At 51.0% G+C, this 19,725-nt stretch overlaps 1 protein-coding gene across 7 annotated transcripts in view; it reads right to left on the reverse strand.

Annotated features, from left to right (window-relative positions):
- Positions 1-19,725, reverse strand: part of CACNA1E (calcium voltage-gated channel subunit alpha1 E) — a 501,197-nt gene that overhangs the window by 366,945 nt on the left and 114,527 nt on the right. For all 7 annotated transcript variants that reach the window (XM_045982501.1, XM_045982499.1, XM_045982497.1 and 4 more), the window contains exon 2: positions 18,965-19,415. In XM_045982501.1, coding sequence (XP_045838457.1) covers positions 18,965-19,401 — 437 coding nt within the window. In that variant the 5' untranslated portion in view covers positions 19,402-19,415. The remainder of the gene's footprint in view (positions 1-18,964; positions 19,416-19,725) is intronic.

Below are 19,725 nucleotides of genomic sequence, written 5' to 3' on the forward strand. Positions count from 1 at the left end.
AACTATCTGAAACTCCCAGCTCTAACCACTCAGCCAGTCCCTGGGTCTCTCTGGTTTGGAACATGTCAGTGCCCTCTTAGAAAAATGCCTATTTGGGGAGCCCCTTCTGGAAACTTGGAGAGTCATGATGCCTTCAAAATGATGTGATTACGTACCTCTGAGCTTCAGGGTCGTATCTGTTTGCCATCAAAACCAAGTCAAAAGCAGCTCGAGAGCAAAGATGACATACACCCTGTCCCATCCAAAATCACTCCACAATTTCGGCTCCTTATTCAAAGCGAACGACAACCATCTTCTGTTGAAAGTTACTTTTAGGCAGAGCTTAAATATACCTTTTGTTTTACTCACACAATTGCATTTTTTAGCAAGTGGGCATGTGTTTCTACATAAAATAATGGAGTGAGAAGCATGCTTCTTTGGCATATTTTTCTATTTCATGTACGTAAAATATATTAATAAAATGAATTAAGGGCAAAGTTGTTTGTAATGTTGTATATGGATGAGTTGTGTTTCCAGGGTGGAGAGAGTTCCACTGGCCTCCTGGAAATTTGGAAAAGCCCATAACCCTGATGAGGTCCCCCCAATTCCAGGGCTGACTAAGAACTGCTGAGCCTACGGAAAGATGTTAAGTGTACTTTGGAACAGCCTCTTAGTCCCTGAAGGATGTGGATTTTACTTCTTTAGAGTCATATGGAATTGCCAGGTCCATCCTCAGCGTATTTGTAAGGGAAATGAAAATGTGGGTTCAATCCTAGCTCTAGCTGTGTGATCTTGGCTAAAATATTTAATCTCCCTGAGCCTTTTCTTTAATCCATAACAACTCAGCAGGTGATTATGCTCTCAGATTACATGAGGTAGTGAATGTGCTCTGTCAACTGTACATCCAGTGTTCTGGAAATGTAACGTTACCACGGTAAGGCACATATTTTCCTACAGATGAGGAAAATGAGGTTCAAGAAGGCTCAGTAGTTTACCCAAGACCAGACAAGGAACTCAGAATGGCTGGATCCAAACAGGACTCAAATCCAGATAAGAGTCCCGCAGCCCCATGAAGCCCAAGACTCAGTCTAAGGGATATGTCACCATCTAGTGAGCCCTGCCCCTGTAGCGTCCTGGTACAGAGATCCAGAACCTCTCAGAGAAGTCCCAATTACCTTCTAGAAAACCCAGACGGACAGCCTAGTCCCAGAAAAAAATCTGTGCAAGTCACCAGGAGATCGTCTTAGACCATCTGCTGTATCCCAGGACAAAAAACACAGGGACTCACTCCTGACAGAACCTGGGCAAAGGTGCCTGCCCTCCCTGTAGCCACAGACGAAGATCAATAATTCTTAACCCTGCACCTTAAAATCACCTGAGGTGGGGCGCCTGGACGGCTCAGTCGTTAAGTGTCTGCCTTCGGCTCAGGTCATGATCCCAGGGTCCTGGGATCCAGTCCTGCATCCGGCTCCCTGCTTGGCAGGAAGCCTGCTTCTCCCTCTCCCACTCCCCCTGCTTGTGTTCCCTCTCTCACTGTCCCTCTCTGTCAAATAAATAAATAAAATCTTTAAAAAAAAATCACCTGAGGAACTGTAAAAGTCTATTTATCAGTACATGTCTCTATCAATGCCAGGACTCCAACCGGAAGGACGGGAATGTGAGTCTGTCAGAGTTGGAATCTAGAGCCCCGTAATTCTTAAAGCCAAATGGGAAGGCAGGCAGGTGGGGTCACTAGGTAGATCTCACACTGTATAAATGGTTGTTCTATTTCCCAGCCACAGCAAGGGGGAAGCAGGACAAAGAGAAGGCAGTGGACTGAATGTCCGTGTTTCTCTGAAATTCTTATGTTGAAATCCTAATCCTAATGGGATGGTATTTGGTGAGGCCTTTGGGAGGTAATTAGTCTTGACAGTGGAGTTTCCATGAATGACTTTGATGCTCTTATGAGAGGCCAGAGAGCTCACTCCCTACCCACCCTCTGAGGAAGGACACAGTGAGAAGTCAGCCGTCTGCAGCCGAAGAGGGTTGCACCAGAACCCGGCCGTGCGGTTCTGCAGGCACCCTGATCTCAGACATCCAGCCTCCAGAACTGGGAGGAATAAATATCTGTTGTTTATAAGCTACTCAGTCTGTGGTACTTTGTCCTAGCAGCCCAAATGAACAAAGACTCATAGTAAACACTAGTGAAAATGATATTAAATACATCACAAGAGCCTAAGAACGTATGAGACTCATCGATGAAGGTAAATACACAGACAAAACAACACTGAGACATTGTTGTCCTCAATCCCAGCAAGACTAAGAGACATGTGAGGCTACTGAGTGACAGACCAGATCTACCTAATTCCAAAGACTTTCAGCTTCTACGAAGCTCTGCCATCAGAGACATCTGAGAGGGGCCTAGACTCAGAACCAAGCATGGGTGCTGGGGCAGATGAGCTTCACTGGCCAAGGGAGAAAAGACTCAGGTGGTCCACTGAGAGACTCCAACTATCCCCACAGGGGTGAGGAGAGGTCAGAGCAAAAGGCATGTGCTCACAACAGACGAGCACCATCAGGACAGCAGGGCCTGGCTGGTGTTCCAGAGGGTTCCGGACAACCCCTGCATTGCTGCTCATGGTGGACCACAAAGCCATCCCTCTATGTGGTGCAGGAGCTGCCAGGCCAGTAGCCTTAAAACACCTCAGTGGATGCTGTGATGTGTCCCCGTCTCCCTGTAGGACTGCAGGTCCGATCTGTTAGCCCACCTGAGGAACCACCTTAGCTAAAGCTGGCTACCAGGACCAAGGTCAGGATACCTTCCTGGGGCAGTCTGCATCCTATGACTGGTCGGTGAGCGAACAGAAAATCCCGGCCTCTCTGCCCAACTCAGGACAACTCTGGAAGACCCCCCCACACACACCCATCCACCCCATGAGGCCACCTCTGTCAAGAGACAACACAGCCTGACTTCTCTTTCCACCTCGGCCTGCATTCTTCCTTCCTTTCCCAGGCGTGGCTCCCAAGCGCTCCCATAAGCCCCCTGTACACTAATGCATATCTCGGGGCCTGCCTCCTGGAACCCAGGCCACAGCAAGCGGGGCCGCCCTCCCTGCAGCAGCGTGGGAGCAGACGCCCCAGAGTGCAGTGGGAGGGCAGGCGTCCTGGAGGGGAAGGCTAGAGGATGGGCTTGACGGAGCCTGGCCCGGCGAGCAGGGCCACGTGGAGGAGGAGACCAGGCCTGGTCCCAGTCAGAGGCGGATGTTCTGTCGTAGGTTCCATGGCCCCAAAGTGGCTCCACAGCCTGCTTGGGAAGATGAGGGGGTGGAAGAGGGCTGAGTCCCTGCCAGGTGGCCTAAAACTGGCCAAAAACTTTTCATCGGGAGTCCATCTGCCAAACAGCTTACAAACAAAATCTTATTTTCGTCAGATTGGAGTTCACCTCAATACCAAACTGAAATTAGCTATACATTAAAGGGATGAAGGGACAGAAGCCCTGAGAGGCGAAGTGACCTACCCAAGGCCACCCAGCTTCTAGGTGCTGGAGTCAGGACCGGGAAGAGGCAGTATGTCCTGTAATTTGTGCCCTGAACCGTGGGGCCACACTGCCTCAACAGCAAATGGGGGCTACCCCTGAACCACAATACAAAGAGCCAGAGAGGTGAACGGCCTTAGCCAGGGTCACATAGCTCCTTGGTGGCAGTTTCCTTTACAGAAACATTCCCTAAGCAACCCTATAAGAGCCCAGCACGGTGCCAGGGCCAAATTTAAGGTTAGATCACCTGGGGTTTACGTGTTATGAAAGGAGACAGGGCTGGAAGCTTAGAATTGTATTCATGCCAAAGCCATCTTTCTGCCCCCACCCCCCAAAGGAGCCTACGGTTTGGAGGCAGGGCTCCTCCATAAGACAACTAAACCCAACACCGCTCAGCAAGTGTCCCTCATCGTTAGCAGAACCAGAGTCACAAACCTGCCACAGGGACCCCGAGAACAGCCCACACCAGCCAGTACAACCTGGACACTACCCGCCCCCCCTCAGGCTTGTCTCCTCCCCCACTAGGAGGCACACAGGGTTCCCTGAAGGAACTTCCGAATTCAGCAAGCCCCTTGCAAGGTCACCCCACCCCACCCAGGAAGGTTCCAGGGTCCCCCCTCTGTGCCAGATGCCATGAGCTGAGCTACGAGCCTCCCCGAAGTATTGCTCTCGCTCTGGATAAAACCAAAGCTGTAGGCGTGCTAATTAGCAGCCGCAAGAGGTTGGGCACACTGACGATTAGTGAGTCCATCTCTCTGTTTCCTGCTGGCCTATCATTAATTCATGGGGCCTCTCAGGCGGGGCCAGAGAGATAACACAGACTGCAAAAGTTCACATTTCAATTTGAGGTTGAGGCAGGAGGAGCACCGTGGGGGAGACGCATCCGTCCTCAAGGGGCACGGGCGCGGCGTGGGAAAGCCTCCTCCACCGACCGGCTTCTGGCCGTCTCCGCTGCGGAAATGAAGGCGGACATCACGAAGGCACCCATAAAAACGGTCCCTACAGCCCTGCTCCTAACTGCCCACTGCCCAGAGGCTCCCATGCTAGGGAATGCTGTGCAGCGCTGCAGAGACAGCATAGACGTCTTTCTAGAAACTGCCGGGGAAGATGCCTATGCTATAGCGTTAATTTTTAAAAACACCACAAATGCCACATGCAGACCCACGTGTGTAGGCCGACTCCACTTTCATGCCAGAAAGAGAGAGAGGACAGATTTTACCCAGCTGAAGCACAGGAATGAGGAGAGTAACCACAATGGATGGCAGCTGGGGAAGGTTTAAGATGCCAGGGGATGGGGATGAAGACCGACTAGAAGCTGGTGTCCCGGAACCAGGGTTGTCAGGCCGGCACTGCCCTGCCCGGAAGAGCATGGTCCCCAAGGAAGCCTTTCTGTATATTACTTTTCCACTCTAAGGACAGAGGAGAATTTACCTGACTCCTCCCTGTTTTCTTCATAGATTTGGGAAGGGATGTGGATGTGCCATCCCTGAGATGAGTAGGTAACGAGGCTTCGCTCCGACAGCAGCAGTGCGGTGAGGTGGTGGGATGCGTGCACTGCTCAAGTCTGCACACGGAGGTTCCCAGGTAAGAGGTGGAGGGACCGAAGAGAGGCACCAAAGGACTCCGATCCTGTGTTTACCATTCCTCCTCCACTCTGGGTTTTGGAGAGCAAAAGAGGAAGCGGAGAGAGGGGCCAAGAACAGAGCAGAGGAGGAAGAGGGGGCCGCGGGGCAGGAGCAGGCTATGCTCTCCTACCGAGGGCAGGTGCCACCACTGAAAACAGCAGCGTCTAAAGCTCACACAGACACGCAGCTTGGCCCAGGGCGACGCCCTTCGTTCTGTGGGCCTCTGCTTTCTCACCTGAACATTAAATAAATGTGAAATTAGGTGAGATGACGTTTCTAAAGGTCTTGTTTATCTCGGGGCCTGGATCACTGTAGTATCGTGTGCGTGCGCGTGCCTGTGCGCGTGCTCGCGCTTAGACTCACACTTCGACTCTTCAGCACCGAGTATTTCCTTTTCTACAAGCGTCTTCATCCCACCCCGTCACATCCAGGAGAACAACACCCTTGACTGCAGCTATGCATTCAGATGAGCTCTGCTGGGAGGGAAAGGCCGTGCAGGCTAGAGAGGGAGACGGTAGCCCTGGACGCAAACCGGAATCCACAGGGCCCTCACCCTGCTCTTCGGGCCCTTCTGCTTTCAAGTTTCAGTGTCCTTCCCTCCAACAGGCTGGGTGACCCCTAGGCAGCCCCAGCCCCTGCCCCTGCCAGCTGCACAGCATTCTGGGACTCTTCCAAGAGACTGTGGCTGCAGTACACAGAAGTGACCACTCGAGGGCATCATAAAACAGGGAAAAGTATCTCAAGAACGAGCGAGTGTGACAAATTGTGCAGCTGGCACTAGAGGGCGTTGTTCTTCCCATTTTCTTCAAAAGGGAGACTCGGGCCAGGGGGAGAAGCATCTGTTCAGATCTAGATAGTGCAGAAGGTTGAAGAGTCTCCTTTTGAAGATATTCAGGCATGACCCTGGCCGGCAGAGTGGCGGTGGCCGAGTTTGGTGTAGCAGGGGGAGACCGACTCGCCTGTCCCCCCACCCCCCAAAACAGGGACAAGACTGATGGGGCTGGACAGGGAAGCACAGGCATCAGACGGACCCCGGGGTCCTATCAGGATGTGGAACCTACAGAGTCACAAACTCTTCTCCCTTGCTGCCCCCTTCCTGGCTTGGCCTGGAAGGGAAGAGCCAGGACAGCAGAGGAACCTTCGCCCGAAGGTTCCTGGCCTCACACTGTGGAGGAGGTAAAAGGATTCTGCTTTCTTTTAGGGCATCCAGTGGCTTTGGCGAAGGAGCAGAGAAGCTGCACCTTCTTTCCCTTCGAGAGGTGAGCATCACCAGGCACGGAGTGAGGGGCTGGGCACCCGCACAGGAACCCCACCGCTCGGGCTCACCACCCTGTGGTGATATCCCCACAGCCTGTTCTCTAGAGGAAGCCTTGAGAGAACTGCAGGAGAAAAATGTAGGAAAAAGAAAGTGACTAGAGACCGGACCTAGAAAGAGACACTTATTTTCAAATCTCTGGAGGACAGACCAAAAAAAAAAAAAAAAAAAAAAAAAAAAAATCAAGGCTGTATGTTGACTTTTCCCCAAAGGGCCCATCTTAGATCTTGACAGAGACACCCAAATCGTGTCAATTCCCAGGAGAAGCCCAGCTCTCTGGATTCTCCCTGTCCTGCTCAGAATTCCAGACAGGCAGGGCACACGCTTAGGTCCCTACTTGGCTTGTGGCTTTCAAACGTGTTGCTGGCTAGGGAGAGCTCAGTGTGTTGAAATCTCGTGATTTCTGTATTCCGTTGGCATATGTTCCGGTGTGGACGAGTCTGGCATACTACAAGCCGACCAGCCTAGAATGCCTTATCTCTAAGCACTGGGGTGAGAGTCAGCAGGGCTACAAAGTCAGGCGCCCTCGGGCCCTGGGTGACCACGGTTGATAGTTGAACTAGCCCGGTCTAAGGCCGTGGGGAGTGGTGGGAACAGCGGTGACCTCAAGAATTCCTGCCCCTCCCAAGCGCATACAAATCTAAATTGTATTAAAACACCAGATCAGTCAACAGGGCATTTCTGTTTAACTGAGCAATCTCTGCCCGCGCGCCTTTCTGGCAACGACATTTCTATAGACACTAGCATTCCAGTAACCAACTGCTGCTGCTTTTACCAGCAGGCGGCAACATGCGGGATGATGGCCCCACTCAGTCCCCCGAGATCTGCATGGGGTTAGCTGTCTTTCGGGAGCTCGGCCACTTGCTTTCCAAACCCAAGGGGAAAGCTTCAAGGTTGGGACATTTGTTTCCCGGGGTAACTGGTTTGTGCTGTGGGTGTGGCACGGAAGCTGATGAAACTGTGAGTCACTGCCCTCCTGGCTCCTGGGGGGACACAGGGGAGGAGCAGGTGGGGTTTGTAGGGTCGGCTCCTCGGAACCTGTCACTCATGGCAGCACCTGACCCTGCCATCAGAATGGCTCATGTGCAGCTCTAGCCAGCACTGGGGTTCCCTCAGCTCGTTCCCTCAGCTGTCGGTGAGGCAGCTGGCCTAGACAATGATGATAGTATTGGGAATAATAATAATAATACCAATAATACCAATAGCGACTGCTGTGCCCTGACTCTGGGTCACGTGTCAGGCACCCTGCACGTCCTCATCTCATTGCCCGAGGGGTCCGCTGGTGTCCACAGCTGACCGCAGCCCTGGCTGCAGCCTCAGCACCAGCAGGCGTGAGCGGCCCTGGGACACCCGGCGGTAGATAGCAAGTGGTGGGTTCCTGCAGGGGAGGAACCAGACACAAGGGAGGAAAACAAGCAAACCCTGGACTAAGTATCCCAGGTGCTCATCACAAGTCTGAAAGGGGACCGTCCTCGTCCACAAGCCAGCAGAGGAGGAAAATGAGGTTGAATACTGAGGTTCAGAAAGGCGGAATGTTTTTGCCAGGCTGGGTAACACACGGGTCGGGGTGATCGGAGACGTGAAGGAAGACAGTGCCCCAACAACCCGCAACCAGTATGGGTCTTCTCAGGCCAGGAGGCTCCACACTGCAGGGACTGACCTGGTGTAGATGCAGAGTTCCTGGTGTCCCCAGCTCCCCAGATGAGACCCGACAGTGCCTGGGTGCTGTCAGAGGCTAAGTGAGTATGCGGGTCAGAATCATTACCACATCAACTCGGCACCTTCTCGGCATTCATGCATTCATTTACTGACAGCCAGTCACTGAGAGCCTAGATGGCAGGCACGGCTCCCAGCACTGAGGCTACGGACTGGACCAGGCAGTGTGTCCCTTCCCCTCTTGTTGGGGGGAGGCAGTCAGCAGCCCAGAGCGATGGGATCCAGACTTACCAGATGTCTGTTTGAGACTCTGTGGGGACGACTAACAGACTGATTTACAGAAAGAACGTTTTAGGCAGACGGACAAGGCAGAAACATAGCAAGCATCGGCCTGGCCTGAAAGTGGGCAGGACCGTAGGGAGGAAGGGAGCGAGCTGTAGGGATGAGGTCACGAGCCACCGACGACCAGGTGCTACAAGGCTTTACAAACAGAGATAGGGCTCAGATTTTACTCTGAGTGCAAAGGGAAGCTACATCACAGAAGCATGATTTGGTTTACATCTTTTTTAAGTGCCCCTGTCTGTTCTATGAACAGCCACATTCCTGAATATAGAAAAACAAAGACATAAGGAGAGAGGCCAATTAGGAGGGCATGGAAATTAGGAGGCCAAGTGACAACGGCTTGGAAGAGATTGGTAGCACCAGGAAAGTGTTCAGACTTAGAACATGTTTGGGAGACGTGTTGACAAAGCTTGCCAACTGATCAGAAGCAAAAGAAAAGGGAAAGAGAGTAATAAAGGACAGCAGAAGCCTTTGGCTTGAGGAAAGGGGCCAATATGGTGCCGCCTACTGAGATGGGGGGCTGGGTTGGGTCAGGAGAGGATCAAGAGTTTTGCTTTGGCCGTGTTAAGTTTTAGATGCTGGTTAGACCACGGTGTGGAGATGCCAGCCTCCCATTTGGCTACAAGAGTCAAGGGTTCTTAGGAAATCCATATTTGGGAGTCATCTGCAGATCTGTGGGCCTGGCCGAGGTTACCCAGGGAGACGTGTAGGTGAGCAGACTCCAGGAGTAGCCCTGAGGCTCACCAATATTTTCAGGACCCACACCAGCATGTGTGATCTAGCAAACATGCTCCAAGTTCACAACAGACGTGTGCGGTGAGTATTACTACTCGTCTTCACTCTAAAAATGCAGAGAAGTTATAGCCTGCCCCACACCCCAGAGTGTACAAGCGGCAAGGCAAGAATCAACCCTCAGTAGCATGACTGGGGTCCTATCTTTTGTCTACCCCTGTGCAATGACCACAGGTGATGCTCCCTCAGTGGAATAAGGCAGGTACTGAAGCCAGAGAGCCCGGGGTGAATCCTCGCCAACTGTGTGATATGGGGCAAGACTGAGCTTTCTGGGGTATAAAATCATGAGTTACTGTTGTTTTTGTTGTTGTTGTTGTTGTCGTTTTTGCAAATATCTATTAAGTGTCTCTTGTCTTCTAGACACTGTGCCAAGGGATGGAGACCCATGGTGAGCAGACAGACTTCTGTGCTATCTCCAGTCGAGTGGAGGACATGGACATGTAAACAGGCAATTAGAATATAGTGTGATAAGTACTATGATTATGGAAATACTGCTTCTCTCTTTTGAGAGTATGTTGTACCAACCTACGCAGACTTTAAAGTTATACATAATTTCCTTTCTTCCAAATCCATATGCAATAATAGTCCCATATGAAATATTTCTACTCTTTATACTGGTACCTGTGATTTTCATTAGAATAAATAATACATGCAAAGCACCTAGCACATAGCCAGTGCTCAATAAGCGGTAACAGCCGTTATAAAAACAAGGGGTTTTTGACCTAGCACCACCTCTGACTTTGGGGCTCATTCTTGTCCTCTGTAAATTGGGAATAATAATAGCTAGTCCAGGGGTGCCTTTGGTGAAGCGTCTGACTCTGGATTTTGGCTCAGGTCATGATCTCAGGGCTGTGAGATCAAACCCCTTGTGGGACTCCACACTGGGCATGGAGTCTGTTTGAGATTCTCTCTCTCCCCCTCCCTCTGCCCCACCCCCAACTCTCTCTCTCTCTCTCTCAAGAAAAAATAATACTAATAATAGCTAGTCCACAGGGCCCTTACAAGGGTCAGACGAGACAGTATACATGAAAACACTGGGTAAGCTGGAGGCAATTCTGTGAAAGTATGAGTCAAACATGGTGTCATGCCTTTGTAATGTGGCAAAACTCAGCCCACGGGGAATAGCTCGTGCTCCCCAAGAGGTCCTCATAGCCCTTCCACAATGGCCTGCGGAAACCTTTGAGTAGGTTCTTCGGAAAACGGAATTCTGCACAAGAGATTCTGTTTCATCCAAATCACCTATACTCTGTCCATAGGAAAACAAAGACCCTTTACTCGAGGCCTCCTCCTACCCTCTCAAGTCCTTCCCCTACCACACTTGGCTCACCCAGCCAAAGGCAAAAAATTCTGGAAACCTCCCAGGCTGGCTGCCAGCTTGCTTCGTGCATCACTAGAATCCTGAGTCAGTGCCAAGAAGGCAGGTTCGTAAAGCTGGTGTGTGTGCCGTAGGCTGTCAGCTGTGTGGGCGGAGGACGGGGTCTGGCGAGGGGCTGCAGCTGAGGCAGGAGCCGGAAGCCGGCAGGGCCGCTGGCAGAGAACCTTCCTGACTTCCTACAGTAGCAAACCCGTTCTTGAGGAAGGACCAGGCTGCCTTTGTCCCAGTGTCAGGAGGATCCTGTATACAGAACGTCAGTCAGGAGAAGTCAGAAGGCTGGGGATAGAAAGGAGCAGGCGCCGTCTCTCCAAGGTGCACTGAGTAGACAGAGGGTCTGAGCAGAAGGAGGGTAGAGAACAGACTCCCCACCTCGCTGCCAATTGTGCAACTGGAGGGCCTTGGGCAGTCAGCAACCTGCGGAACCACACAGCTAACACGGGAACTCAGCCCCTTTCCCTGGAAGCTTGCAGACTAGAATGGGTATGGATTCCCCTCAGTGCATTTACTTCCCCATTCATTCAACTAATACTTGCTGTGAGCCGACTACATCCAAGGCATTGTGGCACATTCTCAAGATAAGACAAATTCCCTCCTTTTAAGAAGCTTACACTTCAGTGGCAGGAGACAGATATCTCTGTACCTGTGTCTCCATCTACGTACCTGTACATAGATAGAAACATCTAGTAGATATCTATGTAGATCTATACATCTATACAGATTCAGATAGATATCTGTATATCTGTATAGTGTGTGTGTGTGTGTGTGTGTGTGTGTCTTTGTATGCCTGAGTGTGTGTAAAACAACAGGAAGGGCTATGATTTAAAAAAATAATAATAAAAGCAAAACAAAAAGAGAAAGAGAGGGACAACGGGGAATGCTACACTATAAGGGGTGATCAGAAAGGTCTCTCTGAGCAGAGACCTAAATGAAGTGAATGGGAGTCACGCACGTCTGTGGGGAAAGAGCATTCCAGGTGGAGGGAACAGCAAAAGCCAGGTGTCCTGAGGTGGGAATGATCCGAGCACATTCAAGGAATGGTGTGGGACCAGAGCAGGTGGAGAAGAACGAGTGCGGAAGAGATTAAGGGATGTTGCCAATGATGCCTGTGCTTGTCTGGGGGAGTGGGGAAGAGGTCCAAGTGGTGGAGGAGGGAGATCACGTAGGGCCTTAAAGACCACGCTATGTAAGGACTTTGTTCCGGGGGACATGAGGAACCACTAGAAAGGCTGGAGCAGAGGACTGATGTGATAAATTTCTGAAGACTCCTTGATGGAAACTCCACGTCCGATCTCTCCAAGTCCCTTGTAAATCTTACGAAGAAAGAGGCAAAGAAGAATCCTTAGCTTCGGTGGGGGAAAGACTCTAAAAGGGAAGCCGTTAGTTGACAGTGGCTGCCGCAACTCTCTCGGACAAGTTACTCAAACTCTCTGTGGCCTCAACTGCAATTATGGGGTTAATAATAGTCCTGGTCTCATTCAGTTGTTATAAGGATTAAAGGAATTCAAGTATTAAGAATAGAGCTGGGGAGGGGCGCCTGCGTGGGCAGTAGGTTGAGCATCTGATTCTTGGTTTTGGCTCCAGGTCGTGAGATGGAGCCCCGTGTCAGTCTCCACGCTCCATGTAGAGTCAGCTTAAGATTCTCTCCCTCGCCTTCTGCCCCTGCCCCCTGCCTCCGGCGCATGTGCTCACTCTCTCTTTCTCGGAAATAAATAAATAAATAAATCTTTAGGGGGCTAAAAGAATAGTGCTGGGTATCTAGTACGTGCCATATAAGTGTCTATCACTTAAGCGTCTATTACAAATGAAAACCATAGGTGACTCGGACCAGGGAGATGTGGCAGAAGTGATCCAATGTGATGTGACACATTTCGAGGGAAAACTGAAGGGGACTGGCAAGCACTGGATGTCAGTGGGAGAGGAATCAGCTGACTCCAATGCTTCCGGCCCCAGCAACAGAAAGAACGCATGTAGTCTCCACTTACGGAGCAAGAGAAGCCCGCAGAAACAGACTTGGAGGAAAACTGGCATTTTGCTCTCGGAGAGATCTTGCCTGGGGCACTTACGGATGTGCCCGTGAAGATGCTGGTGAAGCCGGTGGCATCTAAACCCCAGGGAAGAGGTCCTGGCTAGAGGTGCAAATTTGGGCGTCACCAGTCCGTCATGGTCACTAAAGGTCCAGGACTGCGTGAGGTCACCCGAAGTAAGTGTTGGTACGAGACAGTGGAGGAGGGAGCCCTGGGCCTCCCAGGTTTGGGGCACTGGAAAAAGGAAGAGGAAACAAGCAAAAGAGGTGAGGAAAAGTCTGGCAAGGCAGGACGAAAACCGAGAGTGGTAAAGGCCAGGTGAGAAAAGAGTTCTAAGAAAAACTGAGGGATAGTGGACAAGTGGTACGGCTGCGGCCAGCAGGTCAAGGGAGATGGACACAGACGCCCACCCAGTACACTCAGCAGCATGGAGGCTGGCGGGAGCTTGACTGGTCACAGGCCTGGTTTCACTGGTTTCCAGAGGGAACCAGAGACAGAGAATGTAGACAAAAGGGCTCATTCTATCAAGACAGCATGGTACTGGCACAAAAACAGACACACAGATCAATGGGAACAGAATAGAGAGCCCAGAAATTGACCCTCAACTCTATGGTCAACTAATCTTCGACAAAGCAGGAAAGAATGTCTAATGGAAAAAAGACAGCCTCTTCAATAAATGGTGCTGGGAAAATTGGACAGCCACATGCAGAAAAATGAAACTGGACCACTTCCTTACACCACACACGAAAATAGACTCCAAATGGATGAAGGACCTCAATGTGAGAAAGGAATCCCTCAAAATCCTTGAGGAGAATGCAGGCAGCAACCTCTTCGACCTCAGCCGTAGCAACATCTTCCTAGGAACAACGGCAAAGGCAAGGGAAGCAAGGGCAAAAATGAACTATTGGGATTTCATCAAGATCAAAAGCTTTTGCACAGCAAAGGAAACAGTTAACAAAACCAAAAGACAGCTGACAGAATGGGAGAAGATATTTGCAAACGACATATCAGATAAAGGGCTAGTGTCCAAAATCTATAAGGAACTTAGCAAACTCAACACCCAAAGAACAAACAATCCAATCAAGAAATGGGCAGAGGACATGAACAGACATTTCTGCAAAGAAGACATCCAGATGGCCGACACACACATGAAAAAGTGCTCCACATCACTTGGCATCAGGGAAATACAAATCAAAACCATAATGAGATACCACCTCACACCAGTCAGAATGGCTAAAATTAACAAATCAGGAAATGACAGATGCTGGCGAGGATGCGGAGAAAGGGGAACCCTCCTCCACTGTTGGTGGGAATGCAAGCTGGTGCAACCACTCTGGGAAACAGCATGGAGGTTCCTCAAAATGTTGAAAATAGAACTACCCTATGAGGGGCGCCTGGGTGGCTCAGTGGGTTAAGCCGCTGCCTTCGGCTCAGGTCATGATCTCAGGGTCCTGGGATCGAGTCCCGCATCGGGCTCTCTGCTCCGCAGGGAGCCTGCTTCCCTCTCTCTCTCTCTGCCTGCCTCTCTGTCTACTTGTGATCTCTCTCTGTCAAATAAATAAATAAAATCTTTAAAAAAAAAAAAAAAAAAAAAGAACTACCCTACGACCCAGCAATTGCACTACTGGGTATTTACCCTAAAGATACAAATGTAGTGATCCAAAGGGGCACGTGCACCCGAATGTTTATAGCAGCAATGTCTACAATAGCCAAACTATGTAAAGAACCTAGATGTCCATCAACAGATGAATGGATAAAGAAGATGTGGTATATATACACAATGGAATACTATGCAGCCATCAAAAGAAATGAAATCTTGCCATTTGCAACGACATGGATGGAACTAGAGGGTATCATGCTTAGTGAAATAAATCAATCGGAGAAAGACAACTGTCATATGATCTCCCTGATATGAGACGTGGAGATGCAACATGGGGGGTTAGGTGGGTAGGAGAAGAATAACTGAAACAAGATGGGATCGGGAGGGAGACAAACCATAAGTGACTCTTAATCTCACAAAACAAACCGAGGGTTGCTGGGGGGAGGGGGGGAGGGTTAGGGGGGTGGGGTTATGGACACTGGGGAGGGTATGTGCTATGGTGAGTGCTGTGAAGTGTGTAAACCTGGCAATTCACAGACCTGTACCCCTGGGGATAAAAATACATTATATGTTTATAAAAAAATAAGGAATAAATAAAAAAATTTTTTAACAAAAAGGGCTCGTTATGCTCTCCATCTAGACCTCCACACGGACCAGGATGAGTAGTTGGTGACAGAAACCAGAAGAAAGGCCTAGAACAGGTGTCCAGGGGCAGCGGGTGGTTAATGGGGTGCCTGGAGCTCCTGAAAGCTTCTGTGACTTCTGCTCTTTTCCCAGTGAAGTAGGAAAGCAGTTGCAGTGATGAGCTAGGAACAGGCTGGCAGATGTCGGGGTTTGAGAACTAAGGAGAAAATACGTGAAGTAATCTCTAAAAGAGCGTGAGGGATTCCTGTGCAAGACCAAGGGCCAACTTGAAGGAGGGGGTCACGAATTTACAGCGACAAAAGTACGCGTTATAGCTGTATGGTGTCCTGCTGTGCAAGTGCGAGGGGAAAACCGGTGGCAAGTGGGGTTTAAGCAGGGCTAGGATCCTGCCGGACCAGTATAATGGAGCAACAGAGGGGCAAGGAAGTTGAGGATGAAAACAAGGATGATGGAGCACGAAGCAGACAGGAGCCAGCTTGGGAGGCATCCAGCATTCTCGCCCCTGCCTGACGATGGGCTCTATCTGAGAAGCTGGCAGGAGAGAGGGTTGAGAGGGTAGTAGGAGATCTTAAGAGTGACATCACCATTTTTCTCTCTAAAGTATTTTTGATGCTCACAGTGGCATCTGATTCGATAAAATGAGAAGTGAGGACATGAGGGAGGAGCAGAGCAGCAAAGCAGTAACACGACTGATATCTTGTGAAGGTCAACGAGGTTACAGAATCTTGGGGACGGAGCGTTAGAGGGCGTGGACTGCACAGAGAAGAGGCGGTGGTCAGAGACTAAGATGCTAAGTGAGGTTAGAGCAGTGCAGTTACGAGGTCTGGGAAAGCCATAGAAGTGAGGTCTCGGCAGCCAACACGGAGGCAAGACCATCGCGGAGAAGAGGTTAGGGATCCAAGAGGCCTGAGTCCAGGAAAGGTCATTAAGTGAATATGAAAATCACCAAAGACTGACGGCAAGAGGAGAGATGGGAGACAGGCAATAAACCAACAACTAAAATCTTTCTGGAAAGAAGGGGAGTGACCTGGGAGGCTGTAGATGGCTACAAGAAGGAGTAAGTGTGCTGCCGCACAAGGACATGAGCTCCATAGCTGGCATTTTTAGGACAGGATGAGGAATCATGGTCTGAAAGCAGTCACGAGGGGCAAGGAGACACGCATCCCCAGCTCCCAGGCTCAAGAGTGTGAGGGCGTGTGGGAGGGAAGCAGCCCCCACGTGAGGCAGCTGCCGATGGAGCCACGTTCCTGGGGGAGTAACAGGTACCCGTCAGAACAAGGAGGCAATGGCCATATCCAGAGAAGGTGACAGAAGGTAGAGAGTTTTTCTCATGATGGAACCTGAGTTCCAGACGGTACAAGACTAGGGTTTGGGGACCTGGCAAAGAGTAGGAAGTGGGTCCGATTAAGGCACGTAGAGCCATATGAGGATGGATTTCAGGTGGTAAAGGAAAAAGGCAGGATGGTATCAACCAGGGACACCTCCAGACAGGCTGCAGAGAGGAGGCTGTGAGTGCCAAGAGGCAGGGAGTGGGGCAACATCCCTGTCTCTGTCATCTCCCATTTTTCTCTTCAACCCATTCCAACTGGCCCCGGCCCCATCACCCGACTGAAACTGCTCCCATGAAGGTCACCTCTGTATTGCTGAAACCAGTGATCCCTTCTCCTCCCTCACTTTATTTGACCTCTCAGCAACCTCCTACACAGACGATGACTCCTTCTTTCGGAAGAGACAGACACCTCTCTTCTTTGTCCCTTTACTCACTGTCTTTCTTTTTTTTTTTTTTTAAGATGTTATTTATTTATTTGAGAGACAGAGAATTTGGGTGGAGGGAGAGGCAGAGGGAAAAGCAGACTTCCCGCTGAGCAGGGAGCCAGACGTGGGGCTCCATCCCAGGACGCCAGGATCATGACGTGAGCCGAAGGCAGACGCTTAACGGACCCAGCCAGTCGCCCCATTCTCTTGCTTTCCTCCTACCTCCCTGGCCCCTCCTTCAATTCCCCCACTCAGGAAGGTTGACACACTCCCAAGCCACCAGTGTGTCTGCTCTGTTTCACCTCCTCGTGGCCCTTCCCAGGTGAAAGTGCAGTCTTCCATGACTCAAAATAGGTAGCTGCTACAAGACCTTTCTATCCCCCAGCTGGCAAAAGTTTAACTTAGAGAAAGATAGAAGAATTACTCATCCTTCACTAGCCATGGTAAAGCAAGTCTTCCAGTGAGTATGACGGAATCCTTGAGTTAAGCCATAGGACAGGCACTGGGTGACATGGAAAATGTGTGAGATAGTCTCTGCCCTCGAGTTGTTCAGAAACTTCTCAGGGAAACAAGATAGAGGTGCAGAGAAATACAATACTTCTTCTTTTTTTTTTTTTTTTTTTAGATTTTTTACATTTATTTGACAGACAGAGATCACAAGTAGGCAGAGAGGCAGGCAGAGAGAGAGGGGGAAGCAGGCTCCTCGCCGAGCAGAGAGCCTGATGCGGGGCTCTATCTCAGGACTCTGGGATCATGACCTGAGCCAAAGGCAGAGGCCCAACCCACTGAGCCACCCAGGCGCCCCGAGAAATACAATACTTCTGAATACAAAGAAAAACGAACTATGAGAGCTGCATGATATTCACATGGCCACCTACTTTCTCCTGTTCAAGTTTGGAGGCCATGGGGTGACTTACTCAACATCATACCACTGGTTAAATAACCCTGGGATTAGACCCAAATCTCTCAAGCTCCAGTCTCTTGTCATGGTGTCTCAGTTGGTGGTTGAGATAGAAGGTAAATCCTGTGGGAACTGGAAAGAAAGGCACTGCACCATTGTGGTTCAAAGCACGGATTCTAGAACCAGAGGTTCAAATCATCAAACCACAGTAAGAACGCAGTTATTATTGGGGCAACTTCTCTGTGTCTCTGTGCCATATTAAACACTGGTTATCTGAGTGTTATTTAAAGTTATTTAACACTAGTTAAATATGGATAATAACTGTACCTACCATACAGTAATCGTGAGGAATAACATAAGTTAATACGGTGCTTAGGCTTAGAGCCATGTAGGGTTTTAAAGACTAACAGCACTTGAAGGTGAACAACAGGAGAGGAGGTCGAGTGCTGGACACCTGACTTCGCTCTGAATCCCAGAAGCCCGGCACACATCAGGACCCGCTGAATGAATGAATGATGAACCAGCAAATGTTTTGACATCCATAGGAAAAAACCTCCAGAGATCAGCTAATCTACCCCCTCTTTGTACCACCCAGAATGTCCACTGAAACCAGATAAGTAAGTTCTACCATGACCACCACCATCAAAACACATCTATTGTTCGTCTTTTTGTACCTAAGAATGTTTAACAACTCAACACCCTAAGGAAGACATAGAGACCACAATACGTGCAAACATGCAGGATGTTCACCGGCATCCACAAGACAAAACAAAGCCTCTAGGTGGGGAGTAAGCCTGGAGCGGCGAAGGAGAATCTGATGAAACACACTCTGCCTTTAAGTCAGGCTCCTTGGAATAAAGCCCAGGTTCTCGAGAGGCACGAACTGGGTTAAAGGCAATCTCAGACAGATCATAAATGCTTTGCTCTACCCAAAAAGATCAGAGATAAAGCCACGGGGGCAACAATCTCTTCCACCACTTGCCCCAAAATGTAATCATTCACCCAAGGATGACATTAGAAAGAGTGGTTTAGCCACAATTCCAGAAGAAAAAAATGAGATTGATGATTCATGTTTTGGTGACTTCTCCATCGTTTATAGAGCTCCTCTTTTCGGGAAGCTCATAGTGTGAAACAGACCCCAGTTCTTTCTCTAGATCTTAGCAAACTAGGCACATTTTGGAGGGCAAGCCTGATGGCCCCAGCTGACAGCTGTCGCCCTCGGTGAGGTTGCGCGCAGCCTGCAACTGGTTCATGAGGTCCCGGCTGAGCGCTGGGACCTCACCTGATGGGTCAGGTCCCTCTTTAGCACCAGCGGCAGCGACAAAGGCACCTGACTCCCGGGGCGACCCCTTCCCACACCCACCCCATCCTCCTGGCCGCTGCACTGGGCTGCTCCCCGCTCCCCCACCGTGTGTCCCCGGCCCCGCCTCCCCGTACTCACTCCCACTCCTTGCGCCGGGCCTGCGGGGTGCTCTGCATCTTGTGGGCCTCGTGGGCCTTGATGATGTCGCGCTGCTCGATGAGGCCCCCGCGCCGCCGCTTCATCACCTCCGGGCTCACGGGGAGGAAGGGGCTGGAGCCGGCCTCCAGGGCCGCCCCGCCCTCCCAGCCCGGGCCCTCGCCCTCCTGCACCGGGAAGAAGTTGTCGAAGCCCGCGGCGGCGGCGCGCGGGGAGGCAGGCAGCATGCCCACCTCGTCCGAGGCGTCGGCCTCCAGCAGGGCGCACTGCTGGGGCCGCCATGCCTCCTCCTCGGGCAGGGCCAGGACGTGGCGGCGGCGGCCCGCGGCCCAGGGCTCAGGGCTCCCGCCTGCAGCGGGGCAGGGGACGGGCTCGGGCAGCCTGCGGCCTGGGCTCGGTCCACGCATCTCGGGCACCATCCCAGAACATTGCTCTGCGCGGGAAGAAGCGGGCGAGGGGTAAGGGGGAGAGGGGCGGGAGGGCGGGGCGGGGTGGGGACGAAGGAAACAGAGAAAAGAAAGAGGTTAATGACGTCAAAGCTTCCGGCTGACCCAGGGCTACATCCCAGGCCTGGCCCAGAAACTGGCACACAGTAGGGACTCCGCAAAGGAGGGCTGACCTCAGGAGCATCCCCTGCGACCAGGCTGGGTGTCAAGTGCCAGGATCCAGAGTTAAACAAAGCAGGCTTAATTTTTCTGTCCCATGAACTTCACAGTCTAGTGCAGAAGACAGAGGTTCAAGAA

This window comes from Meles meles, chromosome 17 (genome assembly GCF_922984935.1).
Source record: "Meles meles chromosome 17, mMelMel3.1 paternal haplotype, whole genome shotgun sequence".
Taxonomy (NCBI): domain Eukaryota; kingdom Metazoa; phylum Chordata; class Mammalia; order Carnivora; family Mustelidae; genus Meles; species Meles meles.